Below are 25191 nucleotides of genomic sequence, written 5' to 3' on the forward strand. Positions count from 1 at the left end.
TGACACAGTCAGATTCTTGTTTCACTGTTATTGTATACCTCTGCTGTGGCATTTCCCAACTGAATCCTGATTATTTGACCCTCTAGATGGAGTGTTCAGTGCTGAAAGGAACTACCAAATCACACAGAGCTCCATAATGTTGAATCATTAAAGGGTATAGGTGTCAGGACTCATGTCAGGACCTAGGCCACCTGCTGGTGGCACTGTTGTTTCCGGAGCCGAAAGGCACAGTTTAGTGGCCCCAGCAGGTGTCTCCCAGCAGACAGCTTTTCCTAGTAATTAGGCTTCACCTGATACTGGCTGCTGGGAAGGTATTTAATTCCTCCCTTAGAGCCGGTTCACACGGGGGGACTTTAAAGCCCCCCGACTCTGAAGTTCCCCCCTGCAGCGTGACTTCAGCATGGCTTGCAAACAACTTCTTTAATTGAAGTCAATGCAAGACGCTCCGAAGTCGCCCCCAAGTAGTGCAGGAACCTTTTTCTAAGTTGGAGTGACTTGAGTCGCTCTGATTAGAACGGTTCCATTGCACTGAAGGAGCGCTACTTGTCAGGCGACTAAGTCGCCTGACAAGTCACCCCAGTGGGAACCGGCTCTTAATGAAGATCAATGCTTCAGTGTTCGTCCTGTGAGCCGTGTCCCTGCCTGATTCTGTGCCTTATTTCTTGTGACCTGCTTCCAATACCCTGTACCTAGCATCCAGTATCCTGCTCCCTGCATCCAATATCCTGCATTACACCCCTTGTTCCCAGTTCCAGTACTGATTCTGCCCTGTTTATGCAAGCTCCCTCCATTCTTTACATAGAGCTTATTAGTTGGGTTGTTGTTCTGGGTTTGCTGCACATTTATTTTTAACGTTTACATTGTTTATGGTTTGTTGGTGTTGGAAGGATGTTATTTATGGTAATAAACTTTATTTAATCATAGTCGGTCTGGTTCAGGATTCCTTGAGGTGTCGCCCACTGATCTGGTCAACCCTGCTGATGCTATCCCTTACATACCACTGAAGCCACTAATGATCAGCACCTGCACCTATTGGGAAGTAACTGGTCTCAGCATTTGCTAATCACTTAGAGGAGGTTTTGTAGCATTGCAAATGACAGAGGAAAGGGAATATTGTCCCCCACTATTGAAGGAGCAGACTAGGACAATAGTTGTTGGAATGCAAAAGTCTGGCTCATTCTCTTATCAATCAAGGCAGGGTTTTGTTTTGTGAAGTTCAGCCCCTGATTCAGGAATGTGCAGAGCTGGCTTTGTCTTGTATTCCTAAAGGTGATGATAACTTTTCTCCTCCTTTTAGTGTGTTCGGGTGGAATATCTTGTGTGGCTACTAGAAAATAATTAGCCCTACTTTTTTAAAACTTATTCAGTATATTCACGAGAGGCCTTGGTGAATTGTGTCAATGCAGTACATTCTTTAGTCAGACAAGAGAAATGTATATTGAGTTTTGTTCAAAGTTCTCCAAGCCTGGTCGTTTATATCCTACTCAGCCACAGCCACACCAATTCTCTCCTGCCTCTAGACACCAATTTGTTTAAAGTTCCCCATATCCATTATCAATAGCAACCACATTACCCTGTGTCCACTAGCTGCACTTTCCCTGCATTTAATCAATTGATGTCTCCCTCTACTGCTCTGTTGCCCTTGGCTACCCCTTAGAAATCCTCCTTTGCAACTGCTACCCCTTTTTCCCTGCCTCTCAGTACTGTTACTACTCCTTAATCAGCTGCACAGTCTGTTCATAGCCCTACAATGGCTCACAGATCTCCAGTGTCCAAACAGTAAAAGAAAAGGAAGTTTTTCCCAACACATACAATTCTGCCACTATCCACTCCTTTTGTAATCCATACAATTCTGCTACTATCCACTCCTACCGCAGTCATTGTTCAGTCAGATCCTGTGCTAGTTACGGCCTCCACGATTGCTAAAGGGGGCAAGTCCGCTTCCACACCTGCTGATGGGTTCCAATCTGCTTCCCCACCTGCTGATGGGGTCCAGTCCGCCTCCCTGTCTGCTAATCGGGTCCAGTCCATCTCCACCTCTGCTGATGAGGTCCAATCAGCCTCCATGATTGGCTGGTGCCCGATGCTCAGCTTGCTTCTGATGGTCCAGTGACTAATGCCCAGCCTGCTTCTGATGGTCCAGTGCCCAGCCTACCTCTGATGTGCTGGGGCCAAGTCTACCTGTAATGGGCCAGTGCCCAGCCTACATCAGATGGTCTGGTGCCCAGCCTTCCTCTAATGGTCTGGTTTTTGATGCCAGAGCTTGCCCCCGGAGAAGAGGAGATTACGGGGGGGAGGGGGGGTATGATCAACATGTATAAATACATAAGGGGTCCATAGTGAACTTGGTGTTGAGTTATTCACTTTAAGGTCATCGCAGAGGACAAGTGGGCACTCTTTACGTCTAGAGGAAAAAAGATTTTGTCTCCAAATACGGAAAGTTATATTCACAGTTAGAGCTGTGAAAATGTGGAATAGACTCCCTCCAGAGGTGGTTCTGGCCAGCTAAGTAGATTGCTTTAAAATAGGCCTGGATTCTTTCCTAGGTGTACATAATATAACTGAGTACTAATATTTATAGGTAAAGTTGATCCAGGGAACATCCAATTGCCTCTCGGGGGATCAAGAACGATTTCTTTACTCTGCCGTAGCAAATTGGATCATGCTTTGCTGGGGGTTTTTCCCCTTCCTCTGGAACAACTGTGGGTATAGGATTGTGTATATGGGATTGCATGATTTTTATTTTTTGTTTGCTGAGCTGGATGGACGTGTATCTTTTTTCAACCTGACTAACTATGTAACTATGATCCGACCTAGCTAATCTTTGGTACCAGGGTTTGGCTCTCATCAGCTGTTGTGTCTGAAATTGTTGCTCCCCATGTTTGTTGCATGGCTGCCATGGGTTACCCATATGGACTAAGATCTCTGTTGCTGCCCATCCTGAGTTCCTTATTCAGCTATTTGTTTCTGTCGTGCCAAGGCCTGGTAGTCCAAATACACACTTTGGATATGAGAGCTGTGTTTGCCAGTTCAGCTGCAGTAGTAGAGGTAATCTAGGGAAGGGCAGAGTTTCACCTGAGCCTTTCCCTGACCTAGGCAGTGTCTGTGCAATCCCAGGGCATGGTTGGGTGACCAATGGCTTTGGTAGTCCTGCATAGCTGGTAGAGTGCCAATCAGTTTTTGGCAACCCAGATGTGGAAGGTTCACTTGTGATGGGACACCCTGGCATCAAGGTGCCTGTATGGACCAGGGATTTTGGTATTAAATCTTCAGGTGTCCTTTGGAATCCTGGTGTTGAGACATGTGCAACATTATGGAAGTGTGAACTTCAAATGTTGCATCTTTCAGGGATTATGGCCAGGAGGGAAAACCAGCCAGCTTTTGGCTCTGGTGGCAGGGTGCCCAGTCAGCTTCCAGATCCTAGTGGTGGGGTGCATAGCCAGTTACCAGACTCGAAGAACATGCCAGTTACCAGACTCGAGGGGCAGTGGGTGAAAGGGCTCCGGCCTGAAGAGATTAAGAGAGTCCCCAGAGACTGATGAGGTGAAACCTTTATGAACTTATCTTGCACCTACATGGACTTTCGGGTTTAAGACAAGGTAGAGTATATGGAAGCCGCTCCATATGGGGGGACTGTCAGGACTCATATCAGGACCTCGGTTGCCTGTTGGTGGTCTTGAAACTGAAGGGCACAGTTTAGTTGGCCTACAGCAGATGTCTCCCAGCAGCCAGCTTATCCTAGTAATTAGGCTCCACCTGATACTGGCTGGAATGAACGTAATTAATTCCTCCCTTGATGGGCTGTGAGCCGTGTCCCTGCCTGATGCTGTGCCTTGTGTCTTGTAGGGTGTGGATGACAAGCCAAATGGAAGGGCTAGAAACTGATAATGTTGAGTGCACACAGTAAAGTAGAAGCAACAGGGGCTACAAAGTCTCCCTGATGGAAGAAGGATAATACAGACCCTGATGGATTCAATGCAGAATTTTTGGACTCAAATAAAGATATTTAAAGCCTTCATATCCAAGAATAGACAAATGCCTCCATTTTGTGTTGGAACAGTGAAAAGGTTGAAGTAAAAACCCTGCAACCTTTCTGTTGTTGCTACAATTGTGATAATTCATTAGTTCAAAAGATCTGCAAAAGTAGCTGGTATGTCTGTGAGATACACAGGCAGATTTTAAAATATGAACCTGGGTAGAAGCAGATAGCAGAAGTCTAGTTTGTAGCTCCTGGTCACCACATTCTTTAGTTATGGTTGGTGTTTTGTTAAGGTAACTGGGGTCGCTGGTCCACATTAAGGACAACCAACTTCTTTAGGCTCCTTTCACACGGCCGCTCCGTGTGAAAGGTCCGCTGCGGGATTTCTGTCATCCGCTCCGTGTGCCCGCATATCATCCCATCCGTTTGCGGATGATATGCGGATATAATGTAAGTATATGGCATTGCGGATGTCAGCGGATGACACCGCTGACATCCGATTTTCCTTCCTTTCCGTTTTTTACACGGAAGGAAAAATGGGGTTCTGTTCCATTCGTAAAAACGGAACAGAACTGAAAGGAGTAAAATCGGGTGTCAGCGGATGGTATTCCGCTGACACCCGCAGTGCCATTCACTTACATTATGTCTGCAAATCATCCGCAAATGGATGGGATGATTTGCGGACACAGGGAGCGGCCGTGTGAAAGGACCCTTAGAAGGGCCTCCACAAATAGATACTGGTCTGTACATTTGGGCAGAGTGAATATTTTGTTTCCTTTATTCCAGTCTGTATACAAAACAGGTTCAAATAACGAGTATACCAGAAATCGTTAGACCTAGGGATCCCAGACTGGTTACAGCATTTGCAAAAGCAACAGGCTGTTCAGGCTCTTACCGATGCTCACACTACATCAGTAAAAGCTATAGCTGCAGAGAACTCCTCCTTGAAAGAAGTGGAGGAGAGGGGCCACGCCTGATCGGGCTAAATTCGATTCTGAGGAAGGTGTTGACTCAAACAGGGAACAAAAAACTAGGAAAGTATTTCTCAAGATTTTTTCAGTCATGGCACACCTTAAATGTAGTTTATGAGGCAGAGTTTCGTGATCAGTAGGTTGTGACGCAGTTAAGTTAAGTTGTACCTGCAGAAATCAGTGAGAAGTATTTACTGGCAGTATGCAGTGGTAGGGTGGTCAGTAAGCAGTATGGTAGCGGCAGTTTATATGCGATATGTAGTGTCAGTCAGTAAGCGGTATGTTAAGGACAGTCATGGTTTATGGTGTCAGTTAGTGAGCAAAAGCATGGAACTCCTACTGGAGAAGATTCTCTCAATCAGCCACTTGCTGCACCACTGCCTGATGCTGTGAAACAAATTGAGGTCTCTTGGCATTGATGATATGAACCTGGATAGAAAGCTTGTTACAGGGACACATCCAAAGCGTGGTGATAAAAAGCATAATTATAGAAATTGTAAGTTGGGTGCCCAAAGGCTCTGTCCTGGGACCAATTCTGTTTGACTTGTTCATAAATGATATAGAGGTTGATATAATAGTTAAATATCAGTGTTTGCTGATGATACGAAGCTAAGCAGGGCAATAACTTCACAACGGGATATTGAAAATTGGAAGGAAGGATAGGAAAACAAAAAGGTAAATGAGGTTCAAAGTAGGAAAATGTAAAGTAATGAACTTGGGGGCTAAATATATGAATCAAAGCTACACACTAGGGAAGAACCTCTGGGGGAATTGAGGATGAAAAAGGATTTGTTGGTCCCTGTACATGACAGACTCAAGCATTAGCATGCAAAGCCAAGATTCAGCATAGGCCAGCAGAATTCTAGCATGCATTAAAAAGTGGATTTATTTAAGAGATAAAACAATAATTCTACCACTTTATAAAACTCTAGTTTTGATGCATATTGAGTATGCCATCCAGTTCTGGTCCCCAGTCCTCAGGAAAGATGTGCTGGAACTGGAGAGAGTCCAGAGAAGGGCAACAAAACTCATAAGAGGGCTGGAGAACCTCAGTCATGAGGAAATGCTACACACATTAGGCTTGTTTTCCCTGGAGAAGAGATGTTTAGGAAGAGATACGATAGAAATATATAAATATCAACGATGATTACAGCATTGGCAGAAAACGATTCAGTTTCAGGTCACTCAGGATTAAACATGGTCACTCAGTGAAGCTTGAAGAGAAAAAGTTCAATCTTAAACAGCCTTGGGGGTTCTTTCCTACAGTCAGGTCCATAAATATTGGGACATCGACACAATTCTAATCTTTTTGGCTCTATACACCACCACAATGGATTTGAAATAAAACAAACAAGATGTGCTTTAACTGCAGACTTTCAGCTTTAATTTGAGAGTATTTACATCCAAATCAGCTGAACGGTGTAGGAATTAAAACAGTTTGTATATGTGCATCCCACTTTTTAAAGGAACCAAAAGTAATGGGACAAATTAACAATCATAAATCAAACTTTCACTTTTTAATACTTGGTTGCAAATCCTTTGCAGTCAATTACAGCCTAAAGTCTGGAACGCATAGACATCACCAGACGCTGGGTTTCATCCCTGATGATGCTCTGCCAGGCCTCTACTGCAACTGTCTTCAGTTCCTGCTTGTTCTTGGGTCATTTTCCCTTCAGTTTTGTCTTCAGCAAGTGAAATGCATGCTCAATCAGATTCAGGTCAGGTGATTGACTTGGCCATTGCATAACATTCCACTTCTTTCCCTTAAAAAACTCTTTGGTCGCTTTCGCAGTATGCCATTGTCATTGTCCATCTGCACTGTGAAGCCCTGTCCAATGAATTCTGAAGCATTTGGCTGAATATGAGCAGATAATATTGCCCAAAAAACACTTCAGAATTCATCCTGCTGCTTTTGTCAGCAGTCACATCATCAATAAATGCAAGAGAACCAGTTCCATTGGCAGCCATACATGCCCACGCCATGACACTACCACCACCATGCTTCACTGATGAGGTGGTATGCTATGGATCATGAGCAATTCCTTTCCTTCTCCATTTTCTTCTCTTCCCGTCACTCTGGTACAAGTTAATCTTGGTCTCATGTGTCCATAGGATGTTGTCCCAGAACTGTGAAGGCTTTTTTAGATGTTGTTTGACAAACTCTAATCTGGCCATCCTGTTTTTGAGGCTCACCAATGGTTTACATCTTGTGGTGAACACTCTGTATTCACTCTGGTGAAGTCTTCTCTTGATTGTTGACTTTGACACACATACACCTACCTCCTGGAGAGTGTTCTTGATCTGGCCAACTGTTGTGAAGGGTGTTTTCTTCACCAGGGAAAGAATTCTTCTGTCATCCACCACAGTTGTTTTCCGTGGTCTTCCGGGTCTTTTGGTGTTGCTGAGCTCACCGGTGGGTTCTTTCTTTTTAAGGATGTTCCAAACAGTTGATTTGGCTGCACCTAATGTTTTTGCCATCTCTCTGATGGGTTTGTTTTGTTTTTCAACCTAATGATGGCTTGCTTCACTGATAGTGACAGCTCTTTGGATTTCATATTGAGAGTTGACAGCAAAAGATTCCAAATGCAAATAGCACACTTGAAATGAACTCTGGACCTTTTATCTGCTCCTTGTAAATGGGATAATAAAGGAATAACACACACCTGGCCATGGAACAACTGAGCAGCCAATTGTCCCATTACTTTTGGTCCCTTAAAAAGTGGGAGGCACATATACAAACTGTTGTAATTCCTATATCTTTCACCTGATTTGGATGTAAATACCCTCAAATTAAAGCCGAAAGCCTGCAGTTAAAGCACATCTTGTTTGTTTCATTTCAAATCCAATGTGGTGGTGTATAGGGCCAAAAAGATTAGAATTGTGTCGATGTCCCAATATTTATGGGCCTGACTGTAGATAGCAAGGATAACTTACCACACATTTGTGGCAGTGTTGAATTGTAAGTCTTGTTAACTTGCTGCACATTTTCACTGACAAGTTGTACGCTTGCAGAGCACTTGAAGCACACATTCTAGATAACACTTTTCCAAATTCAGCCACAGTGACCCCTGTGGTGGGATGACTATTGCACAACATAACTGAACCAAAACTTGCAGCAGACTTGCAGAATGTTTGCACAGAAATCTGATCTGGAGTCATGCAATGAGGACTTGCTGCAATTTTGCAACAAACTTGTGAAGCCCAGCAAGTCTAGCAATAGCTTAGCAAGTCATTTTCAAACTTGCAGCTCAATTGCTTGCTATCTGGGTTACTATTAGAATAGTAAGGATGTGGACTTCCCTTCCACAATCCGTGGTGCTAGCGGGAAGTGTTGATAATTTAAATTTTTTTTTTAGATGGGCATCTTAGCGAACACAATATACAGGGATTTGGAAAGTGGTAGAGACATAACTGAATACGTACTTCCACACAGGTTGAACTGGATGGACTGGCATCTTTATTAAACCTTACTATGTAAAGGATGCTATTTCTGCTCCTCTTCCATCTTCAGCTGTTGCATCAGCCATAGCAGCCATCTGTGTGATAAGGGAAGGAGGCGGCATCCCTGTGGACTCTCCGTGGCACCCCGGATGAGAAATTGCGAACTAGGCTGTTAATGTCAGGTCCTCAAGGATGGAGAATGCAGGTAGTCCCAGAACCCAGTGGATCATGAGCTTGAGAGACCCAATGTTAGAAACAACCATTGGAAGTGGTACAATTTGTACTAAAATAAAAACTATGCAAAATATGTGTATAAAATGTGATAATAAATTAAAGTGTTTGTTCACCAATGCCAGAAGTCTGCCAAGCAAAATAGGTGAGTTGGAAGCTCTGGTGCGCGAGGAGAACTATGATTTATTTGGTATTGTGGAATCTTGGCTTCATTCTTCACATGACTGTGCTATTAATATTCCTGGCTATGCTCTCTTTCGGAAAGACAGGGTAAAATGGGGGGGGGGGGAGGGGGTGGTGGTGTCTGTCTCTATGTGAAAGAGGACCTAGTTGATGGAGAGTGTGATGAGTCTGAAGCAGTATGGGTGGAAATGTACATGTAGCACCCTACAAGGTAGGTGCTAGGTAAAGTATAGTGGGCCTTGGCTGCCTAACAGCAGGGTCATGATTTTCAGCTGGGCTGTCATGTCTCCCAGGTGTGGCTGCTGAGAGGGGAGTCTCTCCACTAGCTCCATGAGAGGATTCTCATTGGGCAGTGGAGGAAACCCAATCAGTGGCTCATTCAGGCCTGTATCTACCCCGGAAGGCAGATTCTGCCACAGAGGATTCTGGGAGTGGGTATAAGTTTGAGGGGAGCGTCAATGGTCACTGTCTCTAATCTCACACTTGGGTATTCAACTTAAAGGTGTTGGAAGTGTTACCTTACCGGTAACAATGGCAGACCCATCTCAGGCTCAATGCCTGGAAATATTACTACATACATATGTGTGCATAATACAAAGATTATCATTGAATTTTGTTATAGACCTCCCTGTATTAATGAGGAGGTGGAGACTCAGCTCCTTGCACAGATAGAAAGGGCTGCAAGGGCTGGGACAGTGATAATAATGGGGATTTTTAACTACCCAGACATTGACTGGAGTAATGGCACTGCTGGAACAGTTAAAGGGAAAAAGATTATAAACCTATTACAAAACAATTTTGTGGTGCAGTTTATTGAGGCCCTAACTAGAAATTATGCTCTGCTGGACCTGGTAATCTCAAACCATCAAAGAACATCTGGGTAGAAGTGGCCTTAATATGATTTCATTGAATGTTAGCTGTAAGCAACAAACACACCTAGGAAATATAAAAACACCTAACTTTAAGAGAGCAAATTTTTCAAGGATGAGGGCTGCTCTCCAAGACTTAGAATGGGAGGAAAAATTGGCATCGATGAACACAGAACAGAAATGGGAATTCTTAAAAGAAAACTGTATGCAAACTCACTGCAAAGTATATTCCCATGGGCAATAAGTTTAAAAGGCTAAAAATAAAACCTATGTGGCTCACGGCCAAAGTTAAAAAATCTATAAATAATAAAGTAAGCTAAAAAATATATATATAGAGAAATGAAGGCACACTATCATAATTGAATTGTTACAAATAATATAACAGAATATATAAAAAGGAAATGAAGGATGCAAAAATTCAAAATGAATGACAGATTGCAAAAGATAGTAGGACAAACCACAAAAAATCTTCAAATATATTAATAGTAAAAACTAGGTCAGGTCTGAGCATGTAGGCCCTTTACATAATAATTTGGAGTGGATGACTGGGGACAAAAAGAAGGCAAATTTATTAAATACTTTATTCAGCTCTGTGTATACAAAGGAACATGGGGGAGCTCATGACCATAATGGGGATGGTATTGAGACAGCCACAAATGATCCACAATGGCTCAAAAGTGATATGGTCCAGAAATATTTAGACAGAAAAAAGGTGGATACAGCACCTGGACCAGATGGCATCCAACCACACATCCTAAAAGAGGGCCAATGTGGTGCCTGTATTTAAAAAGGATCAACGTATTTGCCAAGTAACTATAGACCTGTTAGTTTAACTTCTATAGTCGGGAAAATACTGGAGAGTTTATTAAAAGACCACATAGATGAATTCTTGCTGGAAAAAAATATTTTAAGCAACAGACAGCATGGACTCATGAAAGACAAAAGTTGTCAAATAAACCTGATTTATTTTTATGAGGAGGTAAGTAAACCCTTGGACAGAGGCGTGGCTGTGGATGTAGTATACTTGGATTTTGCAAAAGCGTTTGACACAGTTCCCCCACACATGGCTAATGTGTAAAGTAAACTCTAAAGGCTTGGAAAGATCCGTTTGTAAATAGAAAGAAAATTGGCTAAAAGATAGAATTCAGACAGAAGTGGTTAATGATTCTTACTCTGAATGGTCTAAGGTTATCCGTGGTGTACCCCAGTTCTCAAAAAGGATATCAGGGGAACTGGAGAAAGTGCAGAGAAAGGGCAGGGAAGAGCAACCAAAGTGATAAGAGGCATAGAGGAGGACAGCTATGAGGAAAGATTAAAAGAGCTGGATTTTTTTTCTCTAGAGAAGAGAAGATTAAGAAGGGATATGATCAACATGTATAAATACATAAGGGGCCTTTTATGTTCAGGTATTCATTTTAAGGTCATCACAGAGGACAAGGGGGCACTCTTTAGGTCCAGAGGAAAAAAGATTTTGTCTCCAAATACGAAAATGTTTTTTCACAGGAAGAGCTGTGAAAATGTGGAAAAGACTCCCTCCAGAGGTGGTTCTGGCCAGCCTAGTAGATTGCTTTAACCACTTAACGTAAACTGACGTAGCCCTACGTTGGCTCACTTTAAGTGGTTGTACCGGGATGATGCCTCTAGCTAGAGGCATCATCCAGGTACCGTTGTTTAGAGCCAGTGGTCGGCTTTCCAGCGGTAATGACCGATGTGGCTCAGAAGCCGCTCGATCGTTACCCCGGCGAGCGGGAGGGGACGCCCCCCCTCCCGCCACCTTCTGCGGCTCTGCCTGGGTCTGGATGGAGTCCTGATCAAATCCTGATGCGGCTTCAATCGGGTCTCTGATGACGTAACCCGGAGGTGGCGTCCATGACGTCACATCCGGGTTACTCGGCTGCTAAAGGCAGCAGATTCAAAAAGTGAGTTTATTCAAAAATGCAGTTTTTGGCGTTTTGAATACATAGAAGTGTAGTGGAGGGGTCTAGGGTCTTTTAGATCCTAGATCCCTCCATAAAGAGTTCCTGTCACTGTATATTGCTGTCACAAGGGATGTTTACATTGCTTGTGTGACAGCAATAAAAGTGATCAGATTTTTTTTTTTTTTTTAAAAAACCTGTGTTAAAATAAAAAAAAAATAGGAAAAAAAATTTTTTTTAGCCGCACAACCCCCCGTCGCCGTGAGCTCGCACGCGAAAGAAAATGTATATGGAAGTTGCGCCACAAATAAAAATCGCTGTTCAAACCACACATGTGAGGTATCGCCAAGATTGCCAGAGCATGAGAAATAATTTAAAATAAAGAGCTACACTCTAACTCTAAACTGGTAACCGTTAAAAATTTTTAAAGCGTCGCCTATGGAGATTTTTATTGACCGTAGTTTGTCGCCATTCCACGGGTATGCACAATTTTAAACTGTAAAATGTTGGGTATCTATTTACTCAGCGTGACATTATCTTTCACAATATACAAAAAAATGGGCTAACTTTACTGTTTAGTTTTTTTTAAATGCAGTGAAATGTGATTTTTCAAAAAAAAAAAAAAAAATGGCGTTTGAAAGACCCTTGCACTTCGTATATATGAAATGTTGCACTGCGTAAAAGAGACAGCTTAATAAAGAATACCAGGTGGGTACCCACAGCTAGCTGGTAGGAGAATAAGGTCATGGGGTGGTGGTCACATCCTTCATGTTCCCCTCCTCGTTGGGTGCCAAGCAAGGGTCACATAAGAGGTCTACCACGGGGTGGGGTCTTCTGGGCTACTCTTGGCACTTCGGGTAGGGTCACTGCCTTACACATGGGGTACCTTTCCTTGACAGACAGACGACTGAACTCTAGTAAACTCTCTCGATGTAAATATTCACTCCCAACTGGGGCAGCATAAAACTCTACCTGCCTACAACCTGCTTAACCAGGTCACTGTAGTCAGCAGCAAGGACTTACAAAGGCGTAAAATGGCATATCTCTTGGAAATATAAGTGATAGTGGGAAGAAACTGCTTCCTCCTGAAAGGCAGGCACAGAGTGTGGGGTATATACATGCAACACCGTGACTGTGACACAGCAACTAATATCTCAGTGTGTTAATTCTTTTAATCCTTGTCACAGAAACCGAAGAAAGAGGGGAGTCATTATACATATTTTATGGTTGAGGAATCCTCCAATCTCCTTCTATTGCTGTGTTTATCACCTCCAAAAATATGCAAACAATTATAATACTAGGAATTAAGGTAGTCCAGCATATCAACAACAATTGTGAGAAAAGAAAAATATCTCACACAAACCCAAAGATAAAAAAATATATAAAACAGAGATATTTTCTTTTTTTTTTTTTTACAATTGCTGTTGTTGATATGCTGTATTACCTCATTCCCTAGTATTATAGTTGAAAAAGGGTAGTCATGGTGGTGTTCAGTGTTACCATATTATATAGTTATAGTGCTGTGCATATACAAATATGACCAATGGGTGAATGACGGTGGTGTTACATTGTAAAATATATTAATAGTCCATACAAAAATAATCCCGTGCTTTAAAATCAAAATACACTGAAAGTTACTATCCCAAGTGTTTGCCTTGGTGCACCAATTAGTAAATATTAAAATACGTGACACTTTATATCAAAATGATCAATTCACAAAAATTATCAACACATAACCAAATAATTGGAGGCACAACCAAAGAGCATGGAGCCGCAAACAATTTATAAAAATCGCACCAGAATCGCACAAACTGTATTATTGATCTCACACCCATAGAGCACGGAGCAGCAAACAAAATATAAAAATTGCACCAGAATCACACGAACTGTATTATTGATGTCACATTGCTTTTTTACATTGTTATATATATTATTCACTGTTGCACTATAGATTTTTTCAAATTGATCATGTTGATATAAAGTGTCACGTATTTTAATATTTACTATTTGGTGCACCAAGGCAAACACTTGGGATAGTAACTTTCAATGTATTTTGGTTTTGATTTTAAAGCACCGGATTATTTTTGTATGGACTATTAATATATTTTACAATGTAACATCACCGTCATTTACCCATTGGTCATATTTGTATATGCGCAGCACTATACAAACTAATAATATTGTTTGTATGCGTATAGAAAAAACACAAAGTGATTGCAGCATACACACTAACATATTATAGCAGCTCACAGGATACACTAAACTGTTGACCTACACACATTCTCATCACCTATTAGAAACGGCTATGGAAGTATTCTCATATTTAAAAAGTAGGGACATCAATTTGGAAGAGATTTTTCAGAAAAAGGAGACAAAGAAAATGACCTTACCAATACATTTAGGAACACAGGCCACCTTATGGATAAAAAAAATCAATGCCTGGTGGGATATTTCCACCATGGAGAAATACATAAAAGAAAATATGGTACCTAGGAAACTCAGGTGGGACGTACCTATCTGTGATGGCCTTCTGGTAGAAGATGATGTAGAGGAATGGTACACATTCTTTAATGAAAAAGGTAGACAATTACTGGAATTCCTGATCAAAAGCATACAGAAGAAACTAAGAGCAGTGAAAACACAAATTAAAGAACTGCAAAGCAAATTGGAACCAGTGAAAGACAAACCAGAATTCACTAAACATTCAAATGATCTCCACAAAGGTATGCAGATGAAGGATTTAGAAAACCAAAACACCAAAAAGAAAAAATGTCAAAGGGACCAAGGAGATTACAAGAAAAAACAAGTTTACAAATGGCAAATACAGCTGGCAAATGGAGAAATCACATCAAGAAATACCACGCCAGAAAGGGACACTAATAAAGAAGATCTTAGAACATTGGAATTCAGAGACCACCCAGCTATAAACCCCCCACCACAAATGGGCCCAAAAAAAATTAAAATGGAGGAAAAGATAGGGACCAACAACAACATAACACCAGAGGACCACAACACAGACCAAACGATCAGCCTTATGATAATAGAAGACCTTACCAGTATAATTACTGGAAACAGAGGGAACAATACAAACAAGGGGGAAGACCAAACTACTATCAGGGTCCAGCCCCATACAGAAATAATTGGAATAGACCACCTCCACACTATCCACCACACAATGGTCAATATGGACCCCTACAGTACAATAGAGCGGTGTTTCTCAATTCCGGTCCTCAGGGCACACTAACAGGCCAGGTTTGCAAGAAAACTGAAATACATCACAGGTGATATAATTTGCTGGTCAGTGATTGCAGTATTCTAGTCTGCATCTCCTCAAGGCAATACTTAAAATCTGGGCTGTTAGTGTGCCTTGAGGACCGGAGTTGAGAAACACTGCAATTGAGGACCACTACCCCAATACCAAAATCAACAGGCACCACCACCAAGGGGCCCATAAGGGGGTTACCACCAACCACCCAGGGGTCCACCCCCCAAATAGATATGAGTCAACAGAAGAGGAAACACAGCAAGGAAACCAGCACAACATAACCACCTCGTATAGGGAACCAATATTACACACCAAAACCACAAAGACCAAGGTACAAGGAAGCACAACAGGACCAATATCAGACCAGCATGTACAACAGATATACACCTCTAGCAGAGCACCAACAGGTAGAAAACAGCCCCACACCTTTTTTAGGGAGAAGGTAGGATGCACCCACGGAAAACTACATAAATCAAGGAAGAGGGGAAATAGAAGCAGAAGAAAATTACAGCAGAAAAAGAAGAAGGGAACAATAGGGGAAGGCATTTACAACCTTAGTGGCATACCCCTAACTAGTGAGGAGCTACACACACTAGACAAAGGTATTAAGTATGCCCCTAAGAAGGGACTGAATAAATTTGAACCCCCAGGAACACAGATCGAATATGGAGAAATATACTTCATTAAGAAATAAATCAATATTCAATCCAAAACTTACCAATAGCAATCATATATATATATATATATATACTTAAAAAATTGGTTACTAGGGAATTAGAAGATCTTCCAAATCAATGAACAATCCATTATAAAATGGGGAAACAAACCACTGGAGATACGAAAATATATATTCATCCTCCCAGCAGATAAAGGGGGCGGATTAGTAATATTATCTAAAGAACAATACAAGACGGAGATGAATGAACTATTGGAAGATAGAGATACATATGAGATATTACTAACTAATTCAACAAAACAATACAAAAAAGAACTAGAAAGCCTGATCCAATACGGAGCGAAAAAATTTACATTAAACAAACAAGAAGAAAAATATCTTATACCTTCGGCCTGTAGAATACCGATAATCTACTATGTCCCACAAATCGACCTGGTAGACCGATAATAAGTGGTATAGACTCATTAACAGCTAGACTCGGAGAAAACATCGACATCCTTCTACAACCAATGGTACAAGAAACCCCCGGTTATTTAAAGGATACAAAGCATGTACTACAACTGTTGGAGAACTGTGAAGTAAAAAAATGACACAGTAATGGCAACAGCAGACATGGCCTCACTTTACACCACCATCAAGGGAGCGATAAATGCAGTAAAATGGATCTTGGAAAAGATTGATAGACTGAACATAGCCACAAAAAGTTGCTGATTAAAAGCCTAACATTTTGCCTGAAACACAACTACTTTTGGCATGATGACACATACTACCTACAAATGAGAGGAGTAGCGATGAGGGCTAAGCTTGCCCCCAGTGTGGCAAACTTATATATGGCCAGATGGGAGAGTAAACAAAGAACTACCCTACATCACCAAGACATCCTTCTATACAAAAGATATATAGATGATCTAATATTAAAAAGGAAATGCAAAAAAGAAGACCTGATTGAAGTACATAATCTGTGTAACACCATAGACCCCAACATCACCTTAACATGGGTCATAAGCAGTGAACAAAGTTTTTAGATCTGGATATCAGTAGTATCAGTATTATCAATGGCATAATCAAAACAAAAACCCATTTCAAGGAAACAGACAGAAACTCATATATACCCATCACCAGCTGTCACCATAAATCTTGGCTACCTAATATACCAAGAGGCCAATATAAAAGGATAAAGAGAAATTGTACCAAAGATGAAGACTTTGAACAACGAACATGTTTATAAGCTAAGGCTACCAGGAGCAATTTCTATCAAAAGAAATGGAAAGAGTAAAGAACATGGACAGAAAGGACTTATTAATGGACAAACCGAGAAAGGAAAATACATTCAATGATAACCCAGCAGTAATATTGGACTACAAAATACAGCACAAAGCAGTGGAAAGAATCATCAACAAATATTGGGAAGTTCGCAAGCATGATAGGATAATTGGAGATAGTATTCCAGACAGGCCTAGGTTCATATATAAAAAAGCACCTAATTAGAGAGAAAGAATACTGTAGTTAAAAAAGTGGTAGATCCACCGAAAACACAGAGCCTCTTCACCTGGAACATCAAAGGCTTCAGAAGTTGTGGACGATGTTACAGCTGTATTAGAGAACCCAAAAACATCAGGAAAAACACAATTCCCCAATCCAAGCACAAACAAAAGCTATGAAATAAAATACTTAATTTCATGGGACACTAAAGGTGTGGTCTACGCGATCCAATGTCCCTGTAACCAATTATATATAGGTAGAACTAAAAGAACTATGAAGGAAAGGATTAAGGAACACATATTCAATATCCAAACAGGATTCAACAAACACCACCTTTCAATTCACTTTCAATTCACTGCAAAGCTGGCTCCCCAAATCAGGACTGACTGTGTAAACTTCACACTGGACCTCATGCAACTTGGATTCTTTGCCTTTCCACTTCCTCTAGACTCTGGGACCTTGATTTCCAAATGAAATGCAAAATTTTCCACAGGCCGTGATGATTTGGGGAGTCATGTCATCTGCTAGTGTTGGTACACAGTGTTTTATCAAGTCCAAAGTCAGCACAGCCCTCTTGCAGGAAATTCTAGAGCACTTCATGTTTCCCTCAGCTGGCCAACTTTATGGAGATGCTGATTTCATTTTTCAGCAGGACTTGGCACCTACCCACACTGCCAAAAGTACCAATACCTGGTTTATTGATCATGGTATCACTGTGCTTGTTTGGCCAGCAAACTCGCCTGACCTTAACCCCATAGAGAATCTGTGGGGTACTGTCAAGAGGAAAATGAGAGACTGAACAATGTAGATGAGCTGAAGGCCGCTATCAAACCTGGGCATCCATAACACCTCAGCAGTGCAACAGGCTGATTGCCTCCATGCCATGCCACATTGATGCAATAGTTCATGCAAAAGGAGACCCAACCAACTATTGAGTGTATACTATACTGTACATGAACATACTTTTCAGTAATCCAACATTTCTGTATTAAAAATCCTTTTATTTATTGGTCTTGTGTAGTATTCAAATTTTCTGAGATACTGAATTTTGGGTTTTCACTAGCTGTAAGCCATAATCATTGACATTAAAAGAAAGAAATGCTTGAAATATACACCATGTGTAATGCATCTATATAAAATATAAGAGTTTCACTTTTTGAATTAAACTTACTTTTTTGATGATATTCTAATTTTATGAGATGCACCCGTATATGAGAGAGAGATTTACTGTTGATCTCACTGTTGAGGACATTTTGGTATACATTGTTGTTTTGTTTGTTATCAGTTTTTTAAGAACACATATGGGACTTGATTGATGTACATATGTACAAATATTCATTCAGTTTTTTATTATTAGAATTTTTTACTATTTTTATTACTATATTTTGGGAATGAATTGTATTGGAGTATGTTCCTTGCTTAATGTGAATGTGCAAAGGGGTTGAGACGGCGCTACCTAAAGTGATCAAGTGCTGATTAAGGTGCAGTAGTGTGCAAATAAACTCATATGATGAGGGGGGGGTGACACCCACTGATTATATATTATAATTCCCAAAGATTAAAAGCAAGAAACACAATATTGTGTCGATCCACAACAACCAATTGGATCTATTAGTGTATGGTGAATTTTGTCCAAAAATAACGATTGTGCAACAAATAGACAAAACTTATATAGTAGTGAATTTATTCCAATAAAAGTAATACAGTGCAAACTGGTCAGAATGATAAATGATACATATAAAATAAAAATGAAAATTCCCTGGTAGTGAAGTGGTGAATATAAGAAAATAAATCCTGAAGTGATATAACTCCCAGAGGTTAGGTGCTGTAATCACCTAAAAGACCACTAGGTGTAGCATATACAACCTGTTCAATGGAGTGGTCCAACTGAAGTAGATTCCGGGGGTCCCTCTCCTCGATCCAGCAAGGCACCGGCTGGCGATCTCACAGAAAGGAAAGAGAGGGGAGCCCCATGAAGCAGTATATAGTGGTATGCCAATACAAAAAGTAGTATAGACTCATGGTGAAGCTGCCTCGGATCAGTGTAGAGCTACGCCGGGAAGCTTCCACGTTCCACGGCTGCAAAGTCCGAAACCGGAAGTGATCACTTTAGGTAGCGCCGTCTCAACCCCTTTGCACATTCACTTTATTCTTAACCCTTCGGGGTTTGGTTGTTGGCTGCTTACACCTACTATTTTATTCCATCTTTCACTGTTCATCTCATACTCCATAGCGCTGGTCACCTTTGTCTTCTACTCATGTTCCTTGCTTAATACTAGATTTGTGCTTCCTAAGGAATTGACATATATTTTGAAAAAAATAAATTACCCAGGAGGTGGGTCCATGTGGGCATCTTGATATCAATTTTGAATTTGGCGTATTTTTAACGGTTCATCAAGTCCTAGGTAAGCATAATGCAGAAATGTAAAATGAGTTAAAAGACAGGCACATTTTAATATCTTCAGATATATAAATGAAAAAAGGAAATTAAAACAAGGAATAACTAAATTAAAAACAAAGGACGGAAGGTACGTAGAAGAGAATAAAGGGCTAGCCGACTGCCTTAATGAATACTTCTGTTCAGTTTTTACAGAAGAAAAAGGAGAAGGACCTCCACTTGAAAGGATGACTAATGAATCGTTTGATGCATGTGTCTTTACAGAGGAAGACGTTCTAAGATTGCTGTCTAAAGTGAAGACAAATAAGTCACAGGGTCCTGATGAGATACACCCAAAATTATTAAAAGAGCTTAGTGGTGAGCTGGCAAAACCATTAACAGATTTATTTAACCAATCATTAGTAACAGGAGTCGTCCCGGAAGATTGGAAATTGGCAAATGTCGTGCCCATTCACAAGAAAGGTAGTAGGGAGGAATCGAGCAACTATAGACCAGTGAGTCTGACATCAATAGTAGGCAAATTAATGGAAACCCTATTAAAGGATAGGATTGTGGAACATCTTAAATCCCATGGATTGCAAGATGAAAAACAACATGGGTTTACTTCAGGGAGATCATGTCAAACAAATCTTATAGATTTTTTTGACTGGGTGACTAAAATAATAGACGGTGGAGGTGCAGTAGACATTGCATATCTAGATTTTAGTAAGGCTTTTGACACTGTCCCACATAGAAGACTTATCAATAAATTGCAGTCATTGAGCATGGACTCCCATATTGTTGAGTGGATTAGGCAGTGGCTGAGTGACAGACAACAGAGGGTTGTAGTCAATGGAGAACATTCAGAACAAGGTCATGTTACCAGTGGGGTACCTCAGGGATCTGTACTGGGACCAATTTTGTTTAATATCTTCATAAGTGATATTGCAAAAGGCCTCGATGGTAAGGTTTGTCTTTTTGCTGATGACACAAAGATATGTAACAGGGTTGATGTTCCTGGAGGGAAACGCCAAATGGAAAAGGATTTAGGAAAACTAGAAGAATGGTCAGAACTCTGGCAACTGAAATTTAATGTGGATAAGTGCAAGATAATGCACATGGGACGTAAAAACCCAAGGGCAGAATATAGAATATTTGACACAGTCCTGACCTCAGTATCTGAGGAAAGGGATTTAGGAGTAATTATTTCAGAAGACTTAAAGGTGGGAAGACAATGTAATAGAGCAGCACGAAATGCCAGCAGAATGCTTGGATGTATAGGGAGAGGTATAAGCAGTAGAAAGAGAGAAGTGCTTATGCCGCTGTACAGAACACTGGTGAGACCTCACTTGGAGTATTGTGCGCAGTACTGGAGGCCACATCTCCAGAAGGATATAGATACTCTAAAGAGAGTTCAGAGAAGAGCTACTAAACTAGTACATGGATTGCAGGAAAAAACTTACCAGGAAAGGTTAAAGGACCTTAACATGTATAGCTTGGAAGAAAGAAGAGACAGAGGGGATATGATAGAAACTTTTAAATACATAAAGGGAATCAACTCGGTAAAGGAGGAGAGCATATTTAAAAGAAGAAAAACTACCACAAGAGGACACAGTTTTAAATTAGAGGGGCAAAGGTTTAAAAGTAATATGAGGAAGTATTACTTTACTGAGAGAGTAGTGGATGCATGGAATAACCTTCCTGCAGAAGTGGTAGCTGCAAATACAGTGAAGGAGTTTAAGCATGCATGGGATAGGCATAAGGCTTTCCTTCATATAAGATAGGGCCAGGGACTATTCATAGGATTCAGATATATTGGGCAGACTAGATGGGCCAAATGGTTCTTATCTGCCGACACATTCTATGTTTCTATGTTTCTATGTTAATATAAAAGGGACTTGTCCTTCCTGCCTAAAGTAAGCCACCCTCTACCATTCATCCTATCTCTATAGAGAATGACTGACTGCCAGTGCAATTGATCCCCATAGACTTGGAGCCATCTTTAGATTTGGCTGAGTTAGCAATAAATTCTCTTTCACAGAACTTCTTCCAAAAAATTTTCATATAGCTGATTAATATGTAAAAATAATATGCATATTAACCTTCAATATCTTGCTTTTACTTGCACAGTAAGTGTTGGTACAATTAGGAACAAAATGCAAATAGGGGAATAATATAATTATACAAGGTACTTACAGAGCTACCAAACACTGAAAGCATTAATTCATTTAATGCATTATTTGTTCTGCAGATTACTGAGTTTTTTTATTTTAACGTGCTTCCAATTATGCAATCTCAGATGTAGGTAAATTAAAATATTTTTAATTAAGCTTGTAATTTTCCAGAGCTGTTATCTAGCAATAATAAATTCTTTATTTTATTTGCAGGTATGCATGGAACTCTTGTAATTCTGCTGCCCCTTAGTCTCATCCTGATCATTTTTGGAGGAATGACTGGATTTGTTAGTATACTAGCAAGGGCATATCTGCTACTGCTTTTAACTGGAATGTTTTTTCTATTTGGAGGTAATGTATGGATTTCTTAAGAAAATAAATTATATTGTTGAATTTATGTTATTTTTTACTGTAGCCTATGTTTACTATCACTATCTAGAGGGCTTCATTAGAAAGCATAATTAGAAATGTGCTGCGCAAATAACAAATACAGACTTGTTTATTACAACACAAGGTAATATAATGAGCAACAATGATATACAAAGTGCAGCGATTCATTAGATCAAGCCATCTTTAAATCTAAATCCGAGAGTAAAAGTGTAATAAAATGCAGCTTACAAGTCCTTAGATTTGGTGGCCAAATTCATTTTCATTTTTAGGCTAAAAACATTTTTAGCAAGTACAGAAAATAGTCCTTTTTACTTTGTGTGAACTTATGTGTGAATCATAACACATTATTTTTCTTGTGTTATGATTGTTCGCAGTGACAACCATAGCTCCCTCCATACATACAGTGGAGAAAGGAGCCTGGCCATCCAGTGATGAGAAGTATGATATTTGCAGGATTAAGTGGCGGTTCACACTTCTGCGATGCGGGAACGGTGCGAATATGCAGTGTGTTCCCGCATCGCATCCGCACCCCTGGCAGTTCACACTGCCATATGCAATACGCAGGGGGTGTCAATTAAATGTTAACGACACCCCCAGGTGAGATCGCATATTGCAGTGCGATCTGCAAGTTCGCACAGAATCGGATCGCACTAGTGTGAACCACCATGCGATCCGATTCTGCTGCGGATAAAAAAAAAGGGTCATGTGCGTGTTTAGCGCGATTGCGGTGCAAATTCAGCCATACAAACTGTATGGCTGAAAATTGCTCCGCACAGAGATCGCATGTAATTTAGGAGCAGTGCGCTCCGAATTACATGCGATCTCTGTGATCGCACTAATGTGAACCGGCACTAAAAGGTAAAAAAACAAAAAAGTATACAGTAGATATTGTTTGCTTTTTCGGATTTAAATACAGTTTAAGTTATCCAATCAGTAGGAAGAAATTCTAAATGCTCATTTCACTTTGTACATTTTCTTATTAAATAGGCATACATTTAATACTTTTGTTTTGACCTTCTAGTTTTTCAATATTACCTTAATGTTGTAGGAATGTATTGTTTTCTTTAAATTAAAAAAATCAACAATATAAACAGCGTTATAAAGGTATATTCATGCATTAAAAACCTTGTTTCTATTTTTAGTTTTTAATGTACTATTTACATGAGGGTATACACTGCGATCCTTTTTGCACTGTTTATTGGGACATTCTGTAGTAAAGACTTGTTGCCAATTTAAACATTTAGCATCAAGGGTAGAGTTTCAAAGACTCAGTCACTCGCTTACTTGTGTTTAAGGGCTCTTCTGCCCACTTTATCAAAAGAAACATCCTTTATATCAGGTTTAATGAAGGTGTTCAGCATAACACAGGATACATAGAAATCTTTGGTTCACACAGACCACAGTTTGTCTCCGTACAGACAAAATACCTTAGCCTTCTTATTATTCTGGCTACATACTGTAGTCCTTCAATGTGCATCCACACAGACTTTTACCACTCTCAGGAGATGGTTTGGTCAAGTTACCTGTCTTTATGGCCAGACAGGCCATAACCCTGACACATACTGCTAGTGTGTCTGCATACACACTTTTGCCTACTGCAGTATGACTCTCCTAGTGTTGGGAGGGGCATTTGACACAAAGTAATAGCTTTATTCAGTACATCTCCACCTGGACAGTTTAGGAAGTTCAATAGAGGAAAAATAAAAGTAGATATCAAAATCTGAAAATCCTTCCTGGGGTTGATTAAGGGATTGATAAAACTGCTCAAAAGTAGTTAACACCTCCTGGAAATCCTCCACTTTATGTCCCTGAGGAGTCTGAATATGCAAAACAGATATTAAAGTATTGGAAGTTCGTGCTAAAAAGGTTAAAAGACGACCGTTTTTCTCCCTGAACTCAAAAACTATTCTATTGATGCAGTTGGTTCTTACTAGATTGTTCTGCCAAAAGCAGATGATACGTATGTAAATATTTCTGCCATGCCCCATATTTAGTGGTAGACAGATCACGCACATATAAGCTTCTGCCAAGGTCACTTGTTCCCCTGTCCTCGTCACCTCAACCCCCAAAGCTGTGGAAAAATCCTTGACTTCTTTCATAAATGCTTCTCTGAGGTTAGCCTTCAATGCCTCCTATTGGGTAGAAAGAGCAGTATCCAAACATTTTTCTGCCCAGTAAAAATGTATTCCTGACAAACAGCCTGGTCTCATATATTCCTCCTGCAACCAAAATGCATCCATATGCCAGGGTCTAAACCTCGGTCAAGAACCCAAATGCAAACCAACCTCCATAGGGAAATGGTCAGAAATAGCCCTTGGTAAATACTTCACATTCTGTTTCCAAGAAATCCCATCCATGTGGACAGTAACATGTCTATCCGTAAATGTGTATGATGGGTTTCTGAATGGTAGGAGAATTCCCAAATCCAGGGATTCCTGTGTCATCAAACATCCACGAGGGCTTAACTCTCCAGCCATGCTGACACCAGAGAAACGTCTGACACACTCCTATGGTGATCCAAGACGACATCAAAAACTACATTAAAATCTCCCAGGAGTAATAAATTTCCCTCTGCCACTGAGATAACCGTAGCCAAAATATCCTCCAAAGGTTGAAAAGAAAATGGTGGAGGAACATACATCCTCACTATAGTTAAACATTTAATAAAGATCTTATGCATCAAAATAACATATCGCCCCCTTGGGTCAATTTTGATTCATAAGATATGTGTATTCAAGGATTTGGTAACCAAAAAAGCAACACCTCTAGAAGAGGTAGAGTACTCTGCTTGTAAAACCTGTACAATATTGGAACGTTTCAAGAACAAGACCGTGAAGCACTGCAAATGAGTTTCTTGGAATAAAATAATATGTGGTTTAAATCTTTTGATATAGTCAAAGTTTAAAGAGTGCCCAATCTTAGAATTTGGGCCGTGGACATTCTAGGACGATAATTTCACAGATTTTGCCATATGTACACATTCATGAACATCTGATAAAGCATATAATACACCACCTGAGCTCCAACGTCATAAGACCTACCCAATCTATTTTACGAATAGCACCATTAAATCTAATCAGAACATAAGAAGTAATGAGCAGGCAGATAAAAACACTGGAAAACAGCAGAACACCCCCAGCCCACATACAAACCCAAAAATGTTGAGTGCTTGGTGCCCATAACATAATACTGAACTGACCTCAGGGGTCAAAAGGTCTTCACTCAGAAAAGTAGATT

General features: G+C 40.5%; 1 protein-coding gene across 1 annotated transcript in view; it reads left to right on the forward strand.

Moving 5' to 3' along the window:
- TMEM114 (transmembrane protein 114) overlaps positions 1-25191 on the forward strand; it is a 60834-nt gene that overhangs the window by 10003 nt on the left and 25640 nt on the right. Inside the window, exon 3 of the mRNA XM_082261017.1 lies at positions 21778-21915. Coding sequence (XP_082117143.1) covers positions 21778-21915 — 138 coding nt within the window. The remainder of the gene's footprint in view (positions 1-21777; positions 21916-25191) is intronic.

Source organism: Pelophylax lessonae (assembly GCF_965119305.1).
Source record: "Pelophylax lessonae genome assembly, chromosome: 6".
Taxonomy (NCBI): domain Eukaryota; kingdom Metazoa; phylum Chordata; class Amphibia; order Anura; family Ranidae; genus Pelophylax; species Pelophylax lessonae.